General features: G+C 44.6%; 1 protein-coding gene across 1 annotated transcript; it reads right to left on the bottom strand.

The window, feature by feature from the left end:
* Positions 1-21,876, bottom strand: RIPK4 (receptor interacting serine/threonine kinase 4). Its single transcript, XM_059824536.1, has 8 exons — positions 21,619-21,876; positions 13,643-13,934; positions 5,868-6,016; positions 5,022-5,071; positions 3,792-3,950; positions 2,736-2,842; positions 1,974-2,226; positions 1-1,178 (listed from the first exon to the last, which is right to left on the bottom strand). The coding sequence occupies exons 1-8, from the start codon at positions 21,798-21,800 to the stop codon at positions 1-3; spliced, it is 2,370 nt and encodes a 789-aa protein (XP_059680519.1). The 5' UTR covers positions 21,801-21,876.
* Between the last annotated feature and the right edge of the window lie 5,772 nt (positions 21,877-27,648).

Raw genomic sequence — 27,648 nt, 5'->3', positions numbered from 1 at the left:
TTAAGTCTCACTTAACAACACAGTAACTGAGCTGTTACGTCTCTGCTGAGCAAGCTGTAGCAGGGTCTGACATGTGGGTCTTTGCATGTCACTGTGCACCCCATGCTTCAGAAGAACCTCAACTGTTTTTGTGTGCCCTCCTCGTGCAGCCAGATGAAGAGCTGTCAACCCTTCACTGTCAGAAACATTAATATTTTCTGAACTGACAAGTTCTTCTACTACTTCAGAATGCCCGTTTTCTGCAGCAAGATGTAACGCTGTCCTATTTAAAGGGCCTCTGGCTAGAACGCTGGCCCTTTCATCTATCAGCAACTTTGTTGTTGCTAAATGGCCGCTGCGAGATGCCAAGTGCAGAGCAGTGTATCCTTCTGCTGTTGCTGCCTCAATGTCTGCACCGTGTTTAAGGAGCAGCCTTGACGTGCTTGTGTGGCCAGTTTCAGCAGCTATGTGGAGAGCAGTCTGCAAGAGCGCGTTCTGTATGTTGACATCCGACTCCAGGTCTATGAGAAGGCGAGCGACACGGTAGTGTCCTCGTTGAGCGGCCAAGTGTAGCGAGGTCCTTCCATCCACGGTCTGCACATTCACGTTTGCACCCCGTTGTTTGGCCAGAAGCTTTACGATGGGGAGATGACCTTGCCAGGCAGCATAGTGCAGTGGCACCCAGTCATCCTTTCCTTTGATGTTCACATTAACGCCTCTTCTCAGCAGGATCCGCACAATGTTCTCTTGGCCATACTGACAGGCTATGTGGATAGGGGCTCTGCCTTCAAAATCTACCTCATTTAAGGATGCATTCTTATCAAGCAGCATTTTGGTGCTGAAATCATCCCCGTTTTGGGCAGCAAAGTGAAGAGCAGTCCACTGATCCTCATCTTTAGCATTAACATTGATTTTCCTTGCCATAATCAACTCCACAATGCTTTTAACTTTCTTCTCAATGGCTATGTGAAGAGGGGTGGATCCTTTCTTGTTGGTGAGGTTAGGGTTAGCGTTGTACAGGAGGAGCCATTTGACACATTCTTCTTGACCAGCTTCAACAGCCAAGTGCAAAAGACTGGAGTTCCCATCTAAAACAATATCAACATCTTGAGGCTGGAGGATCTTCATCAGCTTGCTGGTATCTCCAGATAAAATGGCCTCTGTTAGCTTCCTCTTCTGTATGTCTGTAGTACCAATATCTAGATGGAAAAAGACACCATCACAATTCTGATACTGTCAAACCTTACTTGCTCATGGCTACCATGGCTTCAGCAATGACTTGACTGCAAAGAAATCCTCCCCCCTGCAGTAGTTTCAGAATAATTTCAGATCAGATTTGTAGCCCCACTTGCCCTTATTCTGTTTCTTGTGAAATGAAGAACCAAGGGTGCTGTGATTGAGCTCCCTGCACTAATCATTGTTTGCCTAACTGGAAAATAGATGCCTGGTTTTCTGCAGCACTGGATTGAAAAGGGAGGGGCGTGTGCACATCGGGGGGTGGTGTCTTTATTACAGTGTTCATGGGGGCTGCTGAGAAAGTGGCTTGAATCTTCTCAAAAAAAGGAAAGAAAAAAAAAGTTGCTCAGGCTTGGGCTTAGTATAACTGAAAAAGCCACAAACTCAGCTGACCTCACTGGTCATTGGCTTTAGTCCCACTTCGAGCAGGACACTGGACTAGGGTGACCTCCCTTCCAACAACCTTTACATGACTGATTCTGTAATTGCTTTGCTGGGAATTCAGGTCACTTCTTTTGAAAAGTAAATGAGAATTATTATTTTTCATTAGACCATGTTTGGGAACTACCTCATTCATTTTTTTTAAATAACTACCTTCAGTAAGCAAATTTGTAGTGCTGACAGCAAGAGAAAGCAAGGCTAACAGTGATTTCCAGAATGCTGCTCTTTATATGACTACTCTCCAACCCAGTGACTCCCATACTCCATTTCAAACAACTACAAAAACGACGAACAACAAAGAACATCCTGACCATTACCTGAACTCTCCCTTTCAAAGGAAAGGGAAAGGGAGCCTCTGGATGAAAAAGCTGAATCTACAGAGGAAACTCCTGAAAGCCGCTTGTCACTGGAGGCAAGTTTGGACTCAGAAGAGCTGCGGCTGAGATCCTCAGGGCCTTCCATAGTCTGTGAAATCCCTGAATCCAGCTGGGACAACAACTCTGAGAGACTGTAATCCTTTACTGATGGTAGAGCAGGCTCCTGTTTTGGCTGAGATAATGCAGACATCCCCTTCAAGAGAAGCACACAAGCATTTTAGAAAGGTCAAGAAAGAAAACTGAGCATGAGGCCCTACAGGAAGAAGCATAAGTTTGTTAGCTTGCAGGTAGCCTTTAAGCACTGTTTGTATTAAATGAAACCTATGAATAAGGTCACTGAAAATTTTCAGATGCAGGAGGGCAGCTTTCATCAGTACTCACACAGCCACTAACACCACATTGCTCTTCTGTCTATAGCGTTTTTTAAGATCAGTCACACCCGCATAGTTCCAGTCTTTATTTCCTAACTGTCCTGCTCTCCCTCAACAGCCTAAGATCCACTTGCACTACAGTTTTCCTGAGCTGGTCCACGCATCTGCTGTCACTTTTGCATTCCAGTCCTTCACCAAGACCCACTTCTACCAGGTAAGAAGGTGCTCAAAAGCAGCAAAGAGAAGGTTGCTTGGGAAGTTACAGGTCACAGAGGAACCCATTCCTCGCAAAACCTAGTGTGCTTGAATAAGAAGCAGATAGAGAAAATACCTCGGGCTGCTGCTCGGGGGAGTTTTTGGTGTCCAGGTCCTGAGTTATCATCTCTTTTGTTTCATCTTCTGGTTTTTCACAAAGGGTCTCTGTTTCTGAAGTGATTTCTTTGAAGAAAGAAAGAGAAGGTTTGGGTTTTGTTTTGTTTTTTTTTTAAAAAGGAGACTTTTCTGAGATGTCCTGGTGCCTTCCTCTATCATTAGAGCTTAACAGCTTTGAGATACTGTGGGAGAAAGACTCCAATTTTGCCTACTCCATCTAGCACCTCATCAGTAGGTACAAATGTGTAGCTAAGCAAAGAGTGCATAGGGCTGACTGAACAATTCATTTTCACATTCAGACCAGACCAGACCACTGTTACATGGTGGCTACACTGCAGGACTGTGAAATGGGAACCAGTCTACTCCTGGCAGACTTAGACATATGTTTTTAAAAAGACTGTATCCCTCTTCCCTTCAGTTCCCGTCCCTTGTTTGGGCAGGAGGAAAGGGAAGAGGCAATCTCTCCCATTAATGCTAAATGAAGCTACCTGGAGATAGTACTTGCTACATCCTTCTGCACATTTGAATTCGTAACAGGTGCTTTGGGCAAGTTCAAGCCTTTCACCAGAGTTGCTTTTTATTGGCAGAAAAATGACAGTACAAATTGTTTTGTTACAAGAAAACAACTCAGTTTCTCAGCATGCAACAGTAAATTTCAAGAGCCAGGGCCTTCAATGCTTGCTACGGTGAAAACCACACCAACTCCAGCTTGGCATATGTCCTGATACACACAATCAGAAATGAACATAATTTCTGGCTAAATAGATTAACTGCTCCAGTACAGGTCTTACTCCTGACATGTTTACATGACACCATCATGGTCAGACTTGTCCCCAGATAATCTCTTCCTCCACAAATGAACAAATGGCCGGTATCATCATCTCTACCATACAATGTGCTCTATTTATTCTGTCACAGAGGTTCACAGCATTTACCCCAAGGATTAACAGAGTCCTGAGCAATAACGTGACTCATAGAAGAATAAATGGGCAGCCAAGTTACGAGGAAATCTTACCTTGAAATGTTGGCCGTTCACCAGGATCATCTTGCCAACATTTTTGCATCAGTTTGATCAAGTTATTACATGAATGAGGTCTGGATTTGGAAACAGCAGGTAGCTCTGGGCGGTGGCCTTTAACTACTTTTACCATAATATGTAAAATGTTGTTTTCCTCTGTAAAGCAAAAGCACACAAATTAAGATCTCCCAGGAAAAGGAAGGATTTCTCTTTTGTCTAAGAGCATTAACACTGTATTAGGCTGAAACTTTGTTTTGATACATTTTTTCTAGATTTAGAGTGCTTTCTTTTATCAACAGGGAAAAAGAAGTTGGTCTTATTCTCCCACAATACATTCGTCAATGCAGTAACACCTACTTCCCGTGTATCAGTTAAAAACAACTGTCAGTGAGTGACTGTGTTCTTTTTCCACCCATAAAAGACAAGAGAACCAAAGAAAAAAGTCAAACAGTTCTTTGCTACTACCGCTCTTTGGATTTCTGTATCTGCTGTAAGAAAACTGAACCACAGCTTTCAGTTAGACTAGGTACCTGAACTTTTCATAAAGGGGAAGGAAGAACACAAATCAAGCAGTGCAGTAACGTGGCTCTTGACTCTGAAGTCAGCCATTGGGCTAAATGGGATCTCTCACTTGGAGAAAAATTAATAGACTGGAACCTGTTCAAACATGTTTGCTATACATAGGCTAGTCATACACACAGGAAAAGTCATAAAGAATAAACAGCTGCCTGTTGATCGGTACATTTACTGTGGGGTGGAACAAGGCTTATTCTCACAGACAGCTTTTTTTTTTTTTTTTTAAAAAGAACAAATCTATACCCACAATCTACAAATAAACTACAGAACCTCTCTGTAGAGAAGCTGTTTCTGAAAACAACACAGTTGCCTGCCAGTTGGCTTTGCTCTGCACTGTTCCGCATTGGCCGCAAACACGTCAGAAGTCTGAGCAGGCCACACACTAACCTGGGTCTGTACAGCAAACTCCAGCAGAAGCCAAAAGGTGCAGACTGGGGCCCCCTGCAGCAATACGGGTTGTGCTTTCACGATGTAGGCCAAGGAGGACTTACATTTGTGCTCAGAATTTGAAAGCTTACAAGTGCCTACCACACAAGACTGTAGGAATTTAGAGGACATGCGTGTAATCTGGGGTTGGTGGGATGGGAAATATGCCTATCAATGGGAGTAAGGAAAAAAATTCCAACACAACCCACAATACATCAGACTTACCTGCAAAAGGCTTCTTCTGTGTAAGAACTCCCCAAACCACGATGGAAAAGCTAAAAATAAATGCAAAAAATTATTTCTAGAAAAGATTTTTAAAAAGGCACAAAACTCACAGAAGTGTAATTTATTTTCCTAGGTTCTCTTTCCTTGGCCTTCATTTCTTCATCTAATTCAGCTGATGAACACACACGGCAAGATGCGGTCATGAACCATGATTTGAAAGCCTAGTTTTTGCAGGGAGGAACCTGAGGCAGCAAACATAGGGACTTGCTGGAGGCTGCCGAGTTCTTGGTAACAATTACCAACTACTCCACACCAACACTGACAAAGTCAGAGAGCAGCAAAGCACTACTGTGGATATTATTTAATACCTCTACCCTGCAAGATGACTTTAAAGAAATACATTCCATTTAGAATATGACACATCTTTTGATCTACAGGTATGATTTCCTTTTCCTAATAACCTCACCATGAAAGAAGAACCAAAAACCTAGTGATGAAATCCACTGAAGATAGCTAAGAATTTTGTCACAGACTCGAAAAGTAGGTCAGTATGTACCTTTTGATGGGGAAATTAAAGGTGGGCAGAGTGCCTCCCATGCCAGGTGCTAATAAATAAAGTGTTACTTGGAATGATAACGCTCAAGACCCAGGATGAGCTGCAGTTTGTTAAAAGGCCTCTACCCTATAAAGACTTCGCAAAAAGCAAAGCAAATGTGACCCTTTGCAAGATGAGGCTCAAACGAGATTTGGGGGTTTCATGCTCAAGTACGTTGTATAACCAGAAAAAGAGGGCTCATTTTACAGTATTACTTAAAGTGCTTTTAAGTGTTTTCGTAGTTAACTGACCTGTACACATCATGTTTGGTGTCAAAACACCTGTTTTTCTCTTTGATACGCTCTGGAGGAAGGTATGCAATTGTGCCACACAAGCCATCCATGCTGATGTCATGGGAATGGGACAAGCCATTGCACTTTGCAAGTCCAAAGTCAGAAATCTGCAAAAAATGGAGGAGGAAGAGGGGAAGAGACATGCATGCTACCATTAGACTTCGGAGATGTTAACTAAAAATTTTCTATAAAGAATGATAGATGTAACAGGATGACCCAACAAAATATAGCGAGCTGCCGTTCAGAAATACTAAGCTAAGAAAACATCCCTGGAAGTATTACGCTATGGTAGGCTTTTCTTTATGGTTAAGCAAAAAAAAAAAAAAAGAAGCAGTTTTTTGCAAGCAGCAGCATGTTAGTCCATTACATAGCAAACACAACAAACAGTCAAGACAATTTATTGTAATTTAAAACTAATCAAATTGAGCTAGTGCAAACTACACTTTAACGTAATTATTGGTCCCGCCACCCCCTTTCCCTATGTGACCTCACATTGTGTGGTATGTCTAAGTGTTCCGAGTACCTGTTTTCAGACCCTGAGCTCTCCAGTGAGCGCAAGAGAATTCCTCTTTCAGATATCGCTGTTACACTGACCATGCCAACAAGGACTAAGCCCAACACTAGAGGCACGAAGTGTTTTTAATAAAAAAAAAAAAAAAGCACAACCCAAAACACAAACACATCAAAACCCCACACAGGGAATTCTTTTTGGCAGCTAGGAGATATGGCAAGTTGGTGCAGTGACGCAGTGAACACAGCTGAAAACAAGTGACAGCAAGTTTATAAAAAGGAAAACACACCTCCACTTTAATTTGAAGTGTCAAACAAATATGCATTCATTTGCTCTCAAAGGTATACCAATCATCAAGCAAACAGATAGGCAAGGAATTTCCTTTGTCTTACTTAATTCCCACTGGTCAAAAATGTCTATTATGCTAAGTGGAAATTTCAATAAAAGTCAAGTCTTTTTGGACCACTCAGCCCACTGATTTTTGTCTACTTGTTAGATAAGATTCCCCCCCAAACCCCGACTTACACATTCTTTTTTATCTAATAAATACTCAGGTTTTTCAATGACTCATTCCCCTTTTGATCTTCACAGCTTCTCCTTTGAGAAAGTTCTCCCTCAAAACAACAAGCATAATTAAAAAAAAAGCTTTTTTTTTTTTAAATAGGCTCCAACTTTACACTTTCAGAAGTTTCTCTCTAAAGATACCACAAAGCTAGTTGTAACATGCACCCATTACTGGAAAGAGAGAAAACTGCTGCCAGCTTCAGCCTCCTGGAGAAAGGCAGACTACACAGCCACCACTCTTCAAATGCTAGGAATCTCCCTTTGCCACAAAACAAACAAAACAACCCACACAGCTTCAGGAGGAGCTTCTCCCAGGGACAAGGAGCTCAGTAAAGGCATTCTCAGTAGCTGCAGAAGCCCTGTACCCTAGCACACAGGTATATCCAACCTGTGCTCCATCTGTATCTTAAACCTGTAACGTAACATGGGAATGACTTGGGGGGGGGAGAATAAAGGGGAAAAAAGCTGAGTCATCTGGAGGAATAGTTTCTCATGCTTGTAGGGCTACACTCATAGGGGGATTGCTAGCCTCCTCAGCAAGCCAAGCATTGGAAAGCAGCAAATAGTCAAGAAACCTGGGTTCACAAGCCAGCTACCCTGGGAAGAGCAAAATCAACTGCCCCAGTAAGTGCTGCAGGAGTTTGGGGCACTTACTTAGTGCTCCACAGGAGAACAAAAGCACAACCCCGACATCGCACAAGCCCGTGGTGTCAGGTTAATAAACAAATTGACTGCTGCAAGTCTGAACAGATCCAACTTGGCGGAGCGCTGCTATCCTTTGATTAACGTGAAGCAGAGGTTTGCATACACCTCAAGAAATCCATATGGCATGCAGGCATAATTAAAGTTATACACCTTCCTCTTTGTCTAAACAATATTGGGTTTCCTACTGTGTAAGTTAAGAAATAAAGATGAAATACAGACAGCACAGGCTTTTAACTCCTGCGTTAAGAGACACCAGCTGTGTTGCATGAACCTAAGGCTAGGGGCTAAGACAGGAGGCTAAGCACACTAGATAGAAAAGGTCTCAGTCTACAAACCAAGAAACAACTAAGGTACATAGTATAGCCCCCCAGGCTAGCAAGAACTTTACCTTGTGAACCTGTCCCTACCTACTGTGAAGGACTAGGTTTTATACCAATTAATAGGAAATTCATCTGTAGAGCAGAGCTTCAATCATATCAAATTCTGCAGAAAGCACTGGAAACTGAAGAACTGTTATCTTCCAGGCTGCAAGAAAATAGTAAGATTCTGCAGACAGCTTTTGTGGCTTTTATTAGTTCCTTTAGGGTAAATTTTCCACACTGCATGGGATACTTAGTCATGCAGTTTCTTTTAACATCACTGGGAACTGTGCTGTGGGTGGAAGACAGCCATTTAACTTACCTATTTTGCCTTTAAATTGCTTGCCAGGTACATAGTTCTGCAATACAAGGCACCCTTGCTGGTGAAGGTAGGGAAAGTGGAGCACCCCTCCTGGCTTCTTCCTCCACATCCCCGCTAGCCCTTGTAGCCCACTCTGGGATCTGCCCTGCCCCATGATCCGACAGAACCCGTAATCTCATTCCTCACATCAGTTATTTCAGGTGGATCCCATCATGCTTCAAAAGCATAGCTAATATCAGCAGAGTTAAGAGGAGACACAGAGGCGACAGACTGCTTCATGCAAAACACGCGGTGAAGAGGTAGGAAGAAGAGAAAAGACATTGGCCAAAGCCCACGCAGACAGTGGGATTGTTCGTGTTCAGACAGCTCTCTCGGTCCCTGCTCTTTAAAGGTCTGCATGAGAACAAACACGTGAGTAGGGACTGGGGAGGGGAGCTGTACATGTTTTCTTGCCCACTTCCCAGCAACACTTACTTTACCGAGAGATTCCAAGATCTGAAATTTTTTTTTTTTTTTTTTAGTTTTGTTTGTTTTAAATCAAGCATACTGTGCACACAGGCCTTTCTCTGTTTCTGTCATTTGTGGACCTTTCTGTTCTAGTTTGTAAAAAACACTCACTTGCAAAGTTTTAGGTGCTTTGAGTTTGTCAAGTTTTTTTTGAAACTTTTTTTTTTTGGGCAGGGAGGGGTGGAAACTAGCAGCTATGCTCACGTAACTACAGTGGTTACTAAAGTCAGCTATTCCCAAACACTGCAGGGATCTAGCTCCCAGGAACAAAATTAGTGCTCAGAAAAAGTGCTTTCACTGATGACTCCTGACAGGCCATCCTGAAGTGTGCACTTAGCTTCTGATGCTACATGTCATTTTTCTGCAAATTAAGACTCAAGAACCCCCTGCAATGAACTCAGGGACAGAGTTCACAAAAAGGTTTTCTTCATCAAATACGTAACAAAGCCATCAGCTTAATTTTTAATCACTGCTGGCATATCCAGTATTTGCCTCTGTCCAAAGTCTCTGGATATTGAGAATGCCACCACATTTGTCTATGGAGGTTTTCAGGTGTACGGTCGTGCTGGTGTTGGCCTTGTTTGTTTGGGTTTTTGGGGGGTAGGGGAGAAAGGCTGGTTGTTTCAATTTTGTTCTTTAAAAAATGCCAGAAATTTTTAAGAGACCTATATGGGTCATAGGTTTGGACTAATAAAAATTAGGAATAAAAATTAATTCCAAGTGTAGACAAAACCAGCACCTGCACTTCAAACATGTCTTTACTTCAATGTTTATGAACACACTTCAGTTAGCTACTAAAAGAAGTCTTTCTGAAACAGACTGTATTTCCATGCTTTTCCAACCTGCCCAGAAACCTTAACTCCTCAAAACCTGTTTCAGGTGTGACGTTTGTAATGCTCTTCAGAAGCAGCAAAAACCAAAGCCACGGTCAAACATCCATTTTAATCCATCATAAATCTGCATTACTGTAACAGGGATGGTCTTGTTCCCTTCCCCTGTGTCACCACAATTAGATCAATTAGAGAATTGATCAAGGTGAAAACCAGCTTTGTCAGCTGGGATTAAAGACCCATGTAGCAAAAGCCCTTCATGGAAACCTTGATCAGGAGGGGTGGGAAACAGAGAGAAGGAGACACAAAACAACAAAGACTCTTCCCATTTCTAATAACAGGAGAACATTTGCAGCTGATAAAAAAAAGTGGCTATGTTAACTACATCAGCTAGTCTAATAAAAAGAGACAACTGCTCTTTACCAGCCTGGCCTCTGGGTACTACTTTGACCTACAGTTAGTGACCCATATTAAGAAGCTTTCTGATAAACAAATGTGCTGTCTGACTAGGCTTCTTCTAGCTCCACACTCAGAAATTTTGCCACCCCTTCTTCATCTGAACCAAATGAAGGTGAAGACCAGAGAGGCAACCTATCCATGTTTAGTAAGATCGCCAGCACAACACAGCAGCAAACTTCACTCTTCACAGTGGTTTAAACTGGAGCAGCAGGGAAAAAAATAAGAGCAACTACAGTGAGCTTAAAGCAGTGCACAGCTGAGACCAGCTCATCCTGATTCAAGTCCTTTAAAAACAAGATCTGGGAGATGAAAAATAACTGGTGGGATTTGCCTCTGGGTGTGCATGTATGCACACACACATATACGTGTGTGTATACACATATACATATGTGTGTGTATATATATACATACGTGTGCGTATACATATACGACAAGATGAGGAGCTGCAAAAAACAGGATTAATGAGAGAAACAGGAACTTACAAATAACGCTTTTCCCCAAAAGTATTAAGTTGCAGGCTGACTTCATTTTAAATACCTGAACTTTTTGGTAACACTCTTAACCATGAGATACTGAAGATAAGAACCCTGGGAAGTAGTAATAGAGAGAGCATGCAGGCATGGTAGTTGGCAACAAGTTAGGGTAGGGAGATTACTGCATGTGGCAAGGGGGTGGAGGGTGGTGTATTCTCCTACTGAGGGCCCTGGAGAGAGATGACACTGGAGCAGGGAACGTCAGAGCAGGGAACCAGCAAACTTAACAGCCTGCGAGGGAAGCGCTGGAACATGGCACTGCTTCCCCAGGGCCAGCTCCCTGCAAGTGATTTCCACATCACAGGGGGCTCAGGGGAGACATCGAGAATGCGTATGGAGGACAGAAGAGCTGAAGAACAAGCTCATAAGATGTGTTCCGGTTAAGCAAAAGCTAGGTGTTTAGCAGTCCGTTAAGTACTGGAAGGCTGCATATATGGAACACTGGAGAAAGGGGTAGGGAGAGTCTTGATACAAATAGAAGCAACAGATTGACATTAAAAAAAAAAAGTGCAGGCTGATCCCTGCTAGCAAAACCTGCCTGGGTATGGAATAATCCTCCCAAGCAAACCAGGCTGCTTAAGGCAACCAAGATGGAGCAGGATATGGAGGGGAAGGGAGCTCCCGGCTGAGGCTCCCTGTCAGTACTGAGCTCCACCACTACTTTCAGGGAAGGAGGCGTACATGCATACATCACCAAAAAACAGCAGAGCCTTATCCTGAGTTGTACATGTTATATATATATATTTAAAATCACCAAGGAATCCCCCAACATGCCTTTGAAAAAGTTAATATCTGTCTATCTATATCCCCACTCAATGCTCAGACTAATCCCATCCTCTTAATCATCCTCCCAAGAACAAAATTCAGCACACACTTATGTAATACGCAGGAGACAGCTTTATGATATGGAGGCACCCACTTGATGATAAGTTCTGTACAACACTACTGCATTAGTCATCATCCTCACTTGGGGTTTTTACAGTAAGTGTTGTGCTCATAAAAGAAGAAGGGCGTGTTTCCATTTAACTAGCAATACTGTACAGAAGTATTTCTAATGCACTCGACTGGAAGACTGTTTCCTGGCTCAAGGGCAAACAGTTTATAAAAGTCCTCCCTACCTCCAAACTCTTCTTTTACAGTCTGCAACATCTCTTCACTTACCTTAGGATTCTATTTGGGACAGGTCACCTACTAAATTAACGCTAACATTTAAAAAAACACTTCAATCGTCAGCTCCATTAACCTTCCAGCAAGAAAATGCACATTAAATCAAGCTGCAGGGTCTGAAATTTAATTACAAGTTTCACATCACACAAAAAGAAGGTTTGGGGCCACATTTTTAAACTGAAGGTGCCTCACAGAATATGTACATCTCTTATTTTGCATATAGGTTCATATGTGTGCTTTGCTGCTTGGAGGGGTTTCCAAGACGCCTGCAGATGTAAAAGACAGCTGGCTGGAAAAAGGTTTGGATTAGATCATTCTTTTCTGAACTTAATGGAAAGGGTCTGAAGACTTTCATCTGTTTCATATACAGAGCAAGCAGCAACAGTTTAGGGATGTCAACAATGACCTCAACAGAAACATTTTTTTGTACATTTCTCACTTTTCCCCCTTGTATTACATCACCACCCAGATATAGGCTATACAGTAGGCAGAATATCAGGCTTTTTTTTGCTCCTGAAACAGTGAGAAAAATACAGCCTTATCTTGGCTCATGGGTGAGTCAAAAATTAGGAATTTAAGAAGTTATGCAAGCAAACACAAACTTTAGGTAAATACTTAGCGAAGGCCTCTCGGCATCAATGTATGAGAATATACTTTCAACAGTTCAGATCCTGATGTTCTCGTCATAATACCGTGGACCACCTGTAGATGCCTCCTATCTCAGAAAGAAAATCCTCTAAGAAGTATGCCACTAAGAGGCCTAGTAAAAAAGCTGAGACTGTCACAGGTGTGATTTCATTAGAGGCACACACACCTCTTATGGCTCCAACCGTCTCATGACATCAGGAGAGATGCTTTCATTTCATGAAAACGTCATTTTTAGAATGGTACAGGCCAAAGCCATTTGGCCAGTTTGAGGGGGTCAGGAAAATGGAGCAGATGCATGATGGTATAGATTAAAATCTATGACTACCTGTACTATCAGCCAGCCGGCATGATTAGTCCTGCAGTACTAAGTTGAAGAGTTTGGCCACCGATTTGGGAAAAAAAAAAATCTGGAAAAAGTATGTATTTCAGTCCCTTTCTTCTCCAGAAGGAAGGATCAAAAAGCAAGCACAACCTCTTCAGTCCAGCTGTCAAAACTGAGCCTCCAACAGAGAAAGCCAACAAGTTTTGCTAGCTTACTCTGGAAATGGGTAACGAAAAGTATTTCATGCTGATACAGCAACAAAAATTTCCTTAAGTGACCTCTGGTATGCATAAGCAGTCAGGACAGAGATACTTCTTCACTGTATATGCTCTGAGCAAATGAAACAAGAAAATGAGTTGCCTCCAGAAAGGCTTCTCTGGACTCCAGCTGTAAATGAGATTTGGGTATTTAGTGGAAGAGCATACAGAGCCAGGAGGACCTAGACAGAACAAGGTTACCACTGGGAGCTGGGGAAGTGACCTGGGTGATTTAGAGGTTCACACTGCTTTTCTCTCCCTGTTCTCATCTGCCTCATGACCTTACTGCAAGGAAATTTACAGCAGATCTCAAAACCAGAGTTCACTACACTAGCACCTTCCTAAAATTTCAGGAGAGTTGTCACACACTCCCTAACCGTACCTCTATTTATGTACCAAAATGATACATAAATCAGGTATTGAGGATTGGAGTGGTTGGGTTGGTGGGCATTTTTTTTTTAATTGAAAAGGAATGCTCCTTCGAGTTTGGCAGGAGCCATGCAGGAATATCCAAAAGTGGGTCCCTGGCCCAGAGTGCCCAATGCGTACCTTGACATGGTAGTGAGCATCAAGCAGGATGTTTGCAGGCTTGAGGTCCAGGTGGAGCAGCGGAGGGGACATGCAGTGCAGGAAGTTCATCCCCACTGCTGTCTCATGGATGATTCGGAAGCGCAATTCCCAGGGCAGAGGTTCGGAAGCCAGGAGCTTTTCCAGAGACCCCGTTTCCATGTATTCCATGACCAAGCCAACTGGCTCTTTACAGATGCCATAAACAGGAAGGATGTAGCGAAACTTTGCCATTTCCATCTTCCTGGCTTCTTCTAGTAACTCCATGCGCTCCCTGGGCAAAAGAGAACAGATGGTGAAGGATGGAGTAGCTGTTTCTCCCCCCTCCCAAAAACATTTCTTATGAAACTGAACACCACATTCCATGATCAACACTTGGCTGAACCACGCTACATCTCACCAGCCTGTACCCCAGGCATATTTCCACATTTATTAACTTTGTTTTATGCTTCTAACGGTAGGCAGCTCGCAGCTGCTGAACCACAGGCAAGTTGTACACTTTAACAGTGCAAATATCCCTAGCGTAAAGCCCGTCTCCCCACTTTGATGTTTATGCTGTGCTGTTCAGAATGAGGACGATACATGTAGTGCCCAGATTTACCACGGCTGTAACTCCTTGGGCTGAAGTCATTAACTTTTTGTGAGTCATAAGACTGCATTAATCAGGACTCAGCATGGACAGCATTGCTTCAGCTGCCCTGCTGGCGCAGGCTGCCAGCACACAGATCCAGGCCTTGGGAGAGGAATCCCCGGGACCCACCATTTAGGGGAGCAAGCCGCCCACCGTAGCTAGGGGGACACAGCAAAAGCCTCCTTGTCCTCAAAAGCCAGATTTGGCAACTCCAATACTGTGCTCACTCGGCTCCAGCGGATGCCGAAAACTCCTGGCACGCCATTTTTGGTGATGTAACAGGCCCAGCACCGGCACACGTAATGAGCACCCCGGGTTGTTTATGGGTCACTTTAGCCTGACCCTGCAGAGTGCTAAGCGTTACTCAGTCCAAGCTGCAGCCTCCCATGTCAAGACCCTTAACTGCCACACCCTCCTCCTGCACCTCACGCACGGCCTTCGGGCTGCAACAGCCCACGAGGACCCGCCAGGCGTTGAGTTGGAAAGAGGACACAAGTGTCCTCTCCCTGCACCAACAAAGAGGAGCCACCCGAGATGGGTGAAAGAACCTTCAGTCTGTCAAGAGCTACATTATTAGTGATGATGGGCAGTACCCAGAGCAGCTTTGGGCTATGGGTACTGATGCATCACTGTTGCTGCCACCCACCGATTCACAAAAGAAGACGCAGGGAGGTCAGATAGATAGTATTTCCTGAACAGACCCTCTCTTATTACACGACAGCTCTTGTAAGGCTGTACACTATTTAATGGAGAACAGTACCCAAAGTAATAGGACAAAGTTTTAACATAGACCCTGGTAAACACAGAGTCCTACTTTGAAAGAAAAAAACATTGCTTTGATGCTTTCCCACCCCACCCAGATGTTTTGAGATGACCAGCTCTCCTGGAAGATGTCAGGGTTTACACGAAAAGCTCAGTGAGCACATTCACAGCAACCACAACAACTGACAGAAGAAAGATGGTCGTACCCTCTGCAAGGCAGAAAGCTCTCTGTCGCCCACCTCCTCCGCCAGTTCCCAACAGCTCTGGAAGACACCTGGGGACTTATCCTGACCCAGCTGCAGTTTGTGCCCTGTGTCACTAACAAATTATGCCAGTTCCCACCACTATCAGCTCAAACTTCTTTTTTTTTTTTAAAAAAATCCAAGACCAGCTAAAAATACCCTCCGTTTCTAAAAAGAGAAACGCCAAGTCCAACCTTAGCACAGTGAAGTCTCCCCTTCCCGCATGTCTCCCCGCCCCAATTCCTGGATGACCCAGGGGACAGGATGCACCACCCACACTGAAACACAGCCTGCAAGGGACCCTCAGTGCTCCCACGTGGGACCAATTTTGGGAGCCCTCATTTATCCCTTAGACTCAGTATTAGGACACTCTTGTGACCCCGTCCCCTTCCCCCCTGCTGAGCCTGCCGTGAGAAGCGCAGAGTTGATGTTCACCCAGACAAGGTTGGAAACGCTGTCTGGTCCTCACCTGCTGTAGCAGCCTGCAATAACCTGACGCAGTTAACATTTCACGCTAGGGGCAAGTCTAGCCTAGCAAGAAGAAGCAGACCTATTTCAGAGGCAAGATCAGGCTGAAAAATGGTTCAAGAGGGACTACACACTGGGAGGAAAAAAAAAAAGATAAGGGAAATCTTTTCTCTCTATTAACCATGTTGGCTGCTGCTGCTCCCTACAGCAACTTTCTTGTGAAATAATTGCCTCTGTAGACAAGTACCCAGTTTGCTCTTTGGCACACTGGAAGGGAGCGCCTATGAATAACACAACCAACTCCTTGCCCCCAAGCCACATGCATAGCCAGCATAATTCACCAGGCTTCGGAGGGCTGAGCTCTGGAGTCAGGGATGTAAAATACCTGTCTGAGCCCTCCAAGGCAAGGCAAGAACCCAGCAATAGCTAAGGCCTAACAAGAACCACTAGACTCCCGGGGACGGAGTTCCCCGGGCTAACGACAGCCTCAGAGAGCATCACCAAAATCACAGGCATCAGCTGCTGAAAATGGAGCATTTTCCTCAATTAGAGAATATTTCCAGTTTCCAGAAAATTAAAAATGCTCCCTTTCTGCTTGGACCAGACCCAGTTAGTTCAGTGAATTAACTGACTAATTAACAGGCAAGTGCCCTTTATCTAATTTGCCTGTTTAAATAAAACCCCCATACAACAATTACCACCTTTAGCATCTTCCCATACCCAGAGCGTTCAAAACTGAATCAGCCAGTGATCTGGTATAGCCAGGGAGACATGTCAGTTTTCAAATACAGGCCCCTGGCATGTTTAGAAAACAGAAAAGGAAGAAAGACAAAAGAAATAAAGAGAGCCAAAATACAACTCAGTCATTAGCCAAGTGCTGGAGTGCACTTGCATTAATCCTATTAACACAAACAGCTCGTGTAACCAAGATCTAGTCCATCAGGCGAAGATGAAAGGTCTTTCCCTTTCCTTTTCCCTGGGGTCTCAGCACAGCCTTAGGTGCACCCATCACCTCAATACACAAGTGCTAATGCTGCAACAAAGGATGTTGTAGGTATCCTTCAAGTTCACATTTAACAGATCAAAGTATGGGATGGAAGGGGGGTCATGCTGCTCAGTTACTCCTAGTGCTTAGAAGCTACTCTGCACTGTCACCAAGAAACACTTCCCTCCAAAGTGGAGGAAAAGAAAAGCTCCTTATGAGGTTTCTTAGTCAAGAGGCATGGGACTAGCCTCTGTTATAATAGTTTCTTATTTAACACCTACAGAATTAAGGAGTCAGAATTATCTTTTCTAAGCACCTTGGCTCCATTTCCCTCCTGCTCCAGTACTACATCCTAACATTATGGTAATAAAAATTAAAAAAAGAAAAATAAAATCTTGCACACAGGACAGCTGAGCTTATGTAAATCATGGGGTGCATACACTTTCCCGTATAATAGTATTAGAAGACAGGGGCACACACATCAAGAGATCTAGCACTGGGTTCAGTGCCAAATAGCATCTGTCAGGTAAGTCAGTGACAGATCAGCCATTTTCAAAGTAATCGTAAATATTACATGAATTGAGGACCTCTGACATCCCAGAAACAGCTGTCTGGTTCCGCTCAAAGTCAGACCCTGAACGGATAGGTCTACATTCTTTGGATTCTCCTGTAGAGACAAGGCGCTTACTCCTGCCCACTGCCTCACTCCCCAGGGACCAGAGCCCAACCCTTGTACCACAAACCCTGCCACAAGAACAGCAAGAATTACAACTATATCCACATTTGCATGTATCCAATCTTTATGTCCTAAAGATAACACTGTATTATAAAAAAGCAACTTAAAACTCACAAGGCAGTCCCTGCAGTTTTATATTCCCCCACCACTACCATCACATTTCCCTAATGGAGTCTGAGACAAAGCAGTTAAAGTTGCTCCAGAGAAACTCAAAAAGCCCTGAAAACCTGTAACGGGGCTGTTTCTGTGAACCACCTCCAGACGCAGAGCAGCCAGGCTTCTCCCAGCCCAGGGGAGATTCAGCCCTGCACAGCCACGCTGCTCGCCAGTGGGGAACGCACGTTACCTCTTTACAAACTGCTGGCAGTGAAGATGAGGTCCACAAAATTACAATACCCCTGAATTTTTTCAGGGACTCTTTTCATCTGCATCATGCAGATGTTTAAGAGCATACAGGGACCTCTGCTCTGCAGGGTACAGCTTTAACATTGCTGATCCTTAGAAAGGAACGTGAATAAGAAGAGAAAAGAAAAACCACTGCATGGTCAGGGCTGAGTATGTTTGGGGGAAAAAAAAAGGAAAATCCTTTCCTTCAGGTTAACACAGATCTCTGCTGCACAGCCCAGGTATGAGAGGATTACAGGTTAACCAAGACAGCTAGGCTCACCGCTGCTCTTTAAGGAGCACAAGGTGAGTATTAAGTTCTACCTACACATCCAGAGACTGCCAGAACAGATATTCATTCACCTTTGTCACCTAAATAAATGCAGCATCTGCTAACAGCAAGGCATTTCTAAAACTTTCTAAATGTCTAAGCCTTACTCCATTCCTAAATCCCAGTCCTACAGAGGGAGGTACATGTAGGGCTTTGCTAATTTTTTTTCCAATCAAGAAGGCAGACCTTTCCACCTCCACACCCTGTAGGCACCCCCACCAGCTAAAACCTCCAGCAAAGAGCCCTCTCTGGGAACCGTTACATCATTTACACTCGTTATAGTCTGCAGGTTTACGTTCAGCTGTAAGAAATGCACAAAGGCTTCCATGCTGTTCTCTCTGAGCTCTCCACCCTTTTTCTCCAGACCGCACTTCCATTCCGGCCAACAGGGAATGGAAGAGACTTTGTGCTCTGCACTGGAAGTCCTGGGGGAGAGGCTCCTCCACCTTTCTGGATCACATGCTTTTTTCTTCAGACTTCCATTGAACCTCCCCATCTTGAGAGCATCTTGAGTCGCATGTGGGAAATGTGATCTCAGGAGACAGAAAGTGGGAGCAAATAAGGTGTTAGGAATGGAATTTGGCTCGATTGCCTGAGAGGGCTTGGGCTTAAAGGTAAAAACACTTCTGGCTGTACATTCAGTTTTTCTTCTGCTCGAGGCCACTTGGCTCTACTCTGTGATAATTGCCAAGGGAATTACTTCAAATCTCTTACTGTCTGCAGAAACACAGTAAGAGAGACTACAGAGTATTACCACCACCAAGCCATTACAAACAGGGTTTTAATGTGGTACCAAATAAATAAATAAAAAGCATCTGTGTTTTTCAGTTAATGTTTCTGATACCACTGGTAATTCTTCTAACTCCGCTGCTTCACAGGGTTCCAAGAAACGGCTAGTCAAGTTAATCTCCTGAGTTAACAATCTAATTACACAGGCTTGTTTCAACCTGCAAACTAGAGAGGTAGTGTTTCATTTTGTCTGTGCCCCCCACCCCACCATTTGAATGGCACAACTTTCTTAGAAAAGTTTCAGGTGAAAAGTCTCTTTGGGGGTGGGGGGACAGCCTTACCAACTACTGAAAGGGGTTTGGTAGAGCAGCCTAGAACCAAAGGAGAAGCATATACAAATTCAGTTTAGCTTTAATTTTGCAGAAACAGCCTTCTCGAAAGCCAGGGGCCCTCCAACTTCTTGTTAATACTCCTCTAAAGCACCTGAAGCACAAATTCTGCAGTAAAACAAATAAATTAGTGTTTGAAGGTCTGGATTGTTAAAATTAACCAGGAGCTGCAGGAGCCCCACGCCCTCAAAGTTCCCAAATTCTCAACACATTTTTGTTTACTGCACTGCATGTTCGTATGGTCTCTCCAGTATCTGCACACCTCATAGCCGCTGAGGGACAGGCAGTTCTCTATTGCTCATTGAAAATATTAATATATAGCTTTAGTAGCAACTCTCAAAATTAATTGTTCATATTACAATATGTAGCAGTATCCTTCGACTCTGACTGAAAATTAACTTTTGAGTAAATTTCTAAATGCATTCTGCAAATGAAATGTATAACAAATGTTCTAGCTTATTTTTAAGAGATGTTTTAATTTTAACTTCAAAATTAGTCAGCTACAGTACTATTTTGATTAGGCCTCAATAAGCATCAAGTCTGAAATCTACTTCGAAGTTTTAATGGTAGGAGGGTTTGCAGGTTAACCCAATAAAACACCCTCTACAATTTTGAGGCCTTTTCCATTTTACTCACAGACAGCACAGTTACCCTACGCATATATTAAACTCTCCCTCTCCCCTTTTAAACAAGGAACATTTTTATCTTATTTACTATGGTATATAAGTCATGCCTACAGCAAAGTCAGCAATTCAGATAATGGGCAAGATGCCCCACTACCCTAGTAATCTTGTAGAAGATGGGTTTACAAATGTTTTCAATCTTGGGCCAATTTATCTCCCTCCTCCTGCAGGAACCGCAACAAGGGAAACCTTTTGTGACCGAACCAACGCACATCTCAAAAAACGAACTGCAGAATCAGCTCATGAGTTTCCAGAGGTCCCATAGATCAAGGTGGACCTGGAAAAGCTCCGTGAACACGACCTGGCCATATTCACCTCCCTCTGCACAGATGCTGACCTGCTGGGAAATCCCTACCGTCCCTCAAAACAGAAGGATGCTTCTAAAGATGCATCTGACAGCCTTCCTCTCCTAGGAAAGGAGAGCCGCTCTCAGTAGGCCCCCATCACATGCAGACGGTGTGAGCACAGCATAGCTGACTGTCCTCCACCATGGGCCACAGCTAGTTACAGAGGGGAGATAAGCTGGACGGGGCTCTCACTGTGTGGTATCTTTACCTGCAACATGCAATACAGCTCCACACTGGATTACCCAGTGAGCACTCATCCTGGGCAGACGCAGGGAGAAGCGCTGGCCCTAAACTGAAGCTGGAGCACGTATTTCGCAGCATGTCTCCTTTCAGCACCCAGGCCTGATAGACAGCACGCCCGCACCTGCACCCCAACGCCCCCCACGCTGAGTCCACTGCTTGCCCTGCCAGCGTCCACCACACGGAATTCACAACTAATGCATCTGCAAATGCAAGCAAAAGGGCTGGCTTTTTGCAAGGCAGGGAGACAACTGAAGCGAGACACGGCAGACCTGAGAAGCCCCTGCATCCCATTCAGCATTTCTACTCCTGCACTTCCCCTTTGGGACTGCCTTCAGTGACCTTTGGAGCTGCAGCAGGCATAACGCTTTAGCACAAGCCAATACACGCACGACCAGGGCAGGGCAAAATGCCTTCCGAATGGCTCCGAGGGAATAGGCAAGACCTACACTGCAGCCGTGCGGCGGCTCTTTCCAAGCTGCTGCGAGTGGCTACGCAACATAGCTTATTCTTTGAGGGAGGCCAGCCCTATTATGTACGATATAACTAAAGGTGTTGATCCGGGCTTTGCTTAAGTGTGACAAAGGCCACGTTTGCCTAGGGAATACTTAATTGCGCGGCTCTCTTCGCTGCGTTTAGTCGGACCTTCACACCCGTTGCTGCTGTCGGTAAATAGGGCTGCAGCTGTTGGCGTGGGGCTGGGTTGGTTCGGTTCCTTCTTTACCGAGTACGCTCCCGAGATCTGTAACTCTGGGCTATACGGTTGGGTTCGTTTCTCAAAAATAAGGTGCTGTGCTGGCAGAGCGAGCAGTGTTAGCATCTTGTTTGGTCTCAGAAGTGTTCGGCCTCACAAGCCGGGCAGGGCTGTGGAGGGGGAGCCCTCAGTCGCCCCTCGGCTTCCCGGCTGCGCGTATGCGCAGCCGGGAAGCCGAGGGGCGACTGAGGGCTCCGGGGTGCCTGGAGAAGGTCGCTCCTGAGGGAAGAGTCGCTTCCCGCCCCGCTCCCTTCCTCCCTCCCTCATCCCCCCTTACTTCTCGTCCACATGAAGGCTGGGCGAACACTTGATGGCGAGCCAGGTCTTCCAGTGGAGGTGGCGCACCTTGTACACCTGCCCGAAACCCCCCGAGCCGATCTTCTCCCAGCTGCTGAACTCATTCTCCTCAAAGGTTTTCAGCAGTCCCATGGCCCACGGAGAACCGCTCTCCCGCGCCATGCTGCCCCTTCGGCCGCCGCCCGCCCGGCACCGCGCTGCGCAGCGCCGCAGCCGCCGCCACCGCCCGCCCAGGTGAGTCAGGTGTGGCGGGGGGGGGCCGGGGTGGCGTCACTTCCGGGGCCGGGCCCGCCCCCCCCGCCGCCGCCGCCGCCGCCGCCGCCGCCGCCGGGAGCTGAGTGCTACGAGCGCGGTCAGGGGGTGGTTGTGGCCCGGTCCGGCTGCCGGTGCCCGGGTCCCGCTCCCAGCCGGGGCGCAGGCAGCGGCTCGGGCGTCGTAGCGCTCTCCTTGGCCCCTCAGAGGCAGCCAGGACGTCCCCAGGGCCGGGACAACGCTTAGGGCCCGGCCCTTGCTTCTCCCCACACCTTTAAAGGGCAGTTCCCTCACGCCCGGGTGGGCTCTCCAGCGGCCCCTCTTCTCTCCCGGGTGCCCTGCCAGCTCCCGCCCCGAAGCCTGGCAGCGGGGTGCAGCACGCGTGTCCAAAGTTCCTCGGGCAAAAGCGATGGGGCAGGAGGGGAGCGCTGCGCACGCTGTGACAATTAAGCTATTAAATAAAGGGGGAGGGAAGCACCAGCAACTCTGTTCCTTCCTTTTCTTCTACGCAGGGCCTGCTCTGGGAACCCCAGCGGGTTGCGTCCCTCCGGCAAAGGAGGACAAACCCTTCATCTGTGCATCCTGCTCGGGTCTGCGAGACTTGGGTCAGCCTGCTCCGGGTGGCAGAGGCTGGTGTCTGTCCAGGCGTGCTCCGAAGCAAGGTTTTTTAGGCTCTGGGAAACTGTGCTGCCAAGAACTGATGCATCTCTGGTTTTCAGTTGCCCCTGGGAGTAGGAGCTTTGATGATCCCAGTGGCAGATTTCGGTGCCTGAATCCTTTTGTGGATCTAATTGCAGGTACCAGAGGACTTGGACCAATGGATAAAGGGTCTCACTCTGTTAATGAGATGCTGCAGTTGGAAGGAAGGAGTCTGCAACCTTTGGTATGTAATATAGTGGTAAAGAGGCTATTCCGATCTGCATCATGACCTTCACACCTATCACATGTCTAAAGGCTAGTAAGGCTCGTGTTTGTTTGTTACGCTGAATATCAGACTCAAGTTGATTGTTCTAGGCAGTTAGCATATGATCACTTAATCTGGCGGGTTAGGCAATAAATAGAGGACAATGTGTTTTAAAGCTAGGATAATAGCAGTAGTCAGTCTTGTCTTTGCAAAGCTCCGTTTAAAAAGAATCTACAGAGACATTTAATTACTTTCAAAAGACATGGGACACCAAGTCTGTTCTCAGGGCTTTATTCCTGCTTAATTTACTCCGGATTAAACTAAACAATGGCTTACTCTGAATGAGAACATCTGTGTATAAATAAACCAGGAATAAGAAATAGCTGTGTGCAGAGACAAGCCCTTAGGTCACCTGTGTGACCCAACAATACACCTCTATCTGACCTCCTTCTCCTGGCTATCATCCTAACTTGTTCCTTGCTTTGATTTGGGACTTCAGCTGTAACTGGTTCAGCCTGGAGAGACTGCCATGCTGTCATGGAGCTCTGCTTAAGTTGAGGCGATTTGGAGAACCAGGGCCTTGGACACAGTATCTTCTGGAGGTGTGCACAACTTTGTTCTGAATAGCACACCAGATATTTTATTCCACTAATGAGATACATTGTCATTCAAGCTCCTGTTTCATTGGGAAGACAGCAGAAGTTGTAAAACTAAGTGAGTTAGATGAAACCGATCTTGCATTTAGTTGGCAGTTGAGTTTAAGCAAGAAGTAGATTGTATACCTTCTACCTTCACTGTGATTTGAGAATTAATTCAATAAACACCAGCAACAAAGGAGTGAGAGCTCGTGATAGAAGATGAAAAGAGTTGGTCTGAGAGAATTTTGATTATTTAAGTGCTTTCAAAAGGGCTAGGCCTAAATAAAATTCACATTTAAGCTGCTTAGAGAACTGGCTGCCCAGCCTCTGAGCTTTTAGTTGGTGATGTGTAGGAAGGCTGGAAAAGGGCACCAGAAGAGCTTGTCTTCAAGAGGCAGAAAAAGAGGTGGCAAGGGAATTCCAGAGTAGTCAGGTCACTGACTAAAAGTAAATAAATGAATAAAATATGCTAATAGCTAGCCAGGCTGACAAACAACAGTCAATACTACGTTTATTGAGAACAAATCATGTGAAACCAACCTAATGTATCTTTTTGTGGCAAGGTAACCAGTCTTGTATAACTCCTCCTCTCCCGTGCATGTACTTTAGCAGGGCCATCACAAAGGAAACTCTCTTACTCTGTTTCATTGTCTTGCAGTATTTCTCAGTCCTTTCAGAGAACAGGATTTAATCCAGTGCTTTAGCCTTTTCTTTTTAGAAGGAAAACCTTCTAAAGGGTTGCTTGGCATGTATGCCAACTTGAAGCTTCAACAGGTCATAGGGCATCTTTGTCCTGTATGTCAAAGCCAAAATATTTTGCTTCTGTGTTCTGTGAACAGATAGCAACTATGTAATAGCTTTAAAGCTGATACAAAAGAGCACTAATTTGCAACTTGCAACTTTCCAAAAGATAAAAAAAAAATCTGTCCATTTGCCCACTCTGCAAACATTTAAGCTACGCTTAGGTTTTCACACACAAATGGTGCAATGCTGCAGTTGGCTTAAGCTACATTGTCTCTGAAGAAGGCTGCTGTCCCCTTTTTCTGTCGGTGCTAGTATTCACACGGTTGTACTCGCATTCACGTGGTTTAACAGTAACTGAATCAGCTCAATGATCTCACTTTAAAATCTCCCTTGTTTAGTTTTCAGACAAATCAGAAAGCTGGCCTGACTTACCAGATGCTCGTTAATGTCAACAGAAAGGGAGGCAAGTAGGCTGGAAGGAAACTACCTCTGAAGAAGGTGATGAAAGGGGCATAGTTACACATCGTAGCAGATGCTGGAGTTCCTTGCTGATCTCATTTAAAGCACACCCTCGCAAACAACTAAGAAGTGTGGTGTGGAGGTGGAAATGAGCAGTAGGAAGAGGGTGGGAATTCTTAAACCAATTTTTCCACTGAAGAAAATTTAAAAAAAAAAGTACAGTGTACGTATTCCTACTGAAGTCAACTACACACTCCAGCTGGGTTGCTCCTAGTGCCAGAGTCAGGCACGTGTATGAATTTTTGCTTGTTCAGAGCTTAAGTTAATGGCAGCTCTGCCTGCTCAGCACCCCAAGAGTCAGTTCCTTTATAAACTGATTTGACCATACAAAAGTAAGCCATGAATTAAAAGGCAGGCTGGGGATGGTGCTTGGGCCTTCATCAGCATGTTTTTAGTGCTCGTGACTGCAATAGCTGAACAAATCACAACACAAGGTAACAAAAATCTCGTGGGTTCCTTGTAAAGCTGAGAACTCTTCTTCAGAGGCAGAAAACTGAGGCACATCATAATTTGCTGGAGATCACATAAACTCCTACTCTGTATTTGATGTCATCTAGTAAGAAAATTACTGTTTTGGGGCTTTAGGAAGCCTTTGCAGATTGCTTACTTCATTGTAAGTCTTACTTAATGGAATTATATGCCAAAAACCAGATCAGGGCAACCACTCCTCTCCCAGACGCTACACTTTAAAGCCCGTGCAAAATAATAGAGCTGCTTAATGATCCAGCTTTGAGATTTTTTTTCCTAGGAGTCAAATACTGTGCTTTTTCATAACTGCTTTCTTAGAAACTACTGAACTATTTTTGCTAACATTATTCCTCTGTAAGGATAATGAAAAGCCCTGCTTTCAGGAACTTAATTGAGAAGTATTAAACAACCCCAATTTTTACATAAATCTCATTATCAGCTCTGTTTATGATGGTAGAGAGCCTGCACAAAGTGAAAAAATACAAACTTAAAAAAAAGATTAATCACATTCTTGTAAGCAGTGAATCACTAACACGGTTGTTTCTGTGGTATTAAGAAAAAGAATGCCTAGTTCTAAATTTTCATTCTCAAACTCCTGAGAACAAAAAAGGTGTTCTGCATGAGTTCCTCAAGCTCCGTCTTGCTCTGCTTCCTGGCAGGCACCGTCATTTTTTAGGTACATTTTTTCCTGCTGTTAGCTGTGCTGCAGGGCACCATCTCCAAGGTCATTATCAAAGGGTTTCTTTGTCAGCCTGGCAAGCTGTTTCCTCCTGCCTCCACAAAGCCAAGGGCTGGTCCGGTCCCGCTGAAATCCACAAAGGTCCCGTGCCAGAGCCACAGTTAGACATTATGCTGGTTTTACTGACTCGAGTGGACCTGTGCCAGTTTACCTTATCTGATGATCTGGCTCCCTGAGAACAAGTCCCCAGTGACTCACATGCACCTCATACCTGGTGTGCACGGGAAGAAGTTGTTTTTCAAGCTGGGTCCCACAAATCCCAGCAAATAATGCTTTGTTTCTTGTAGAGCTTGTGTCTTCTAGGAGGTGCTGAATAAAGTATGTGTTCAACGAAGATATTTGCTTGGCACATGCCCCGTGTCACACAATGTCGTGGGACAAGGTGGCAGCGTGAGTCAGAATGTGCAGTCCGCAGGCACCCTCTGTAGGCACTTCTGTGGGACAGCACTCAGCAGCACTTGCTGGGGAGAAAGCAGCTTCAGAATCATGTTGGAGAAACAAAAACCTAGTTTTCAAAACCGAATAGATTTACATACAGTTAGTTTAGTACAAATAACTGGCATGAAAAATTCATAATTTGGTATCAAAATCAGAAAAAAACCCTCTTTTCACCAAAGTGCTTTCATTCAGATGGATACTTTATTTTGTTTTGTACATGCAAACCAGCATCTTGGACTGCTAATATAACACCGAAATCTTAACATAAAATTTGAAAAAGCTCTGAAAAAACAACTTTGAAATCCATTGTCGCTAACTACTATTACCTAGTAAATACATCAGTGTTAACAAGGCCTCTGTATACAAACTAGTATATAAATGTAAATTCTAAACTAGATGACTGACAAGAAAATGGATGTAACTTTTTAGCTTTGCAAGGCCCTTGTGTGAATGCAAACTGTGAATAATGATGAAGTGGAACAGGTACCTAAGCAATAGTGGAATAAAACTCTGGAGTGTGATTAAGCAGCATAAATGAGGGAAATTATTTTAAAACATTATTTTAAAAAATAGGTTGCCATTAATAAATTACCATTGCATTGTGTCTGCCCCCACAGTTGATTTTGTGTTCCATAATGTATTTAATGAGCTTACACAAAGTTGTGGCAGTTTAGAACTTGCAGGGTCATACCCTTGCCCTGCAAGTGTGGTTCCACAGCTCAAGTACAAATCTATAATGCTATGTTTAAATCTGTCACGTGAAGCCCTGAATGGGCTTTGTGTAAATTAACCTTGGTACCTGCAACGCAGCTTTCACTGAAGGCAGCAGCCTCCCAATCAGGCAGGCATGGGGATCTGCCCAAAGGAGTAAATTGTTGGATATTGGATTAGAGGCTTCTGGTAAACTATTGTAAAAGATTTGGAAAAGACTCCTCTGTATTCTGGTTGACTAATACTTTCCATTATAAAGGACTCTTTCTCTGGGAAGCATTAACAACTCTGTTGTTTGTTGCAGGCCTTTGATATTTAGCAGGGGAAATCCCAGAGGCTATAGTGGTACCTATGCATTGCCCAGAGAAACGTGAGTCAGTTTTACCTATATTGTAAAGTATTAAAAATGCTGGGTCTCTTATTCATGCGCAAAGACAGATGAAAATCAGGCTGCCACCCACATCTGTCTGGCCTGCCCCCACTGCACAGAGGGCTCAGCTGCCCTTGAAACATCAGCTGAATTGCCACAAATTACAGCCCGGCATATTTAATAATACTAAAACCTGAGCACAAAGATCTCAGCTGCCTGCAAAGCAG

This window comes from Gavia stellata, chromosome 1 (assembly GCF_030936135.1).
Source record: "Gavia stellata isolate bGavSte3 chromosome 1, bGavSte3.hap2, whole genome shotgun sequence".
In the NCBI taxonomy this organism is placed as follows: Eukaryota; Metazoa; Chordata; class Aves; order Gaviiformes; family Gaviidae; genus Gavia; species Gavia stellata.
Note: the sequence above shows the minus strand (reverse complement) of the source record. Positions and strands in the feature narration are given on the sequence as shown.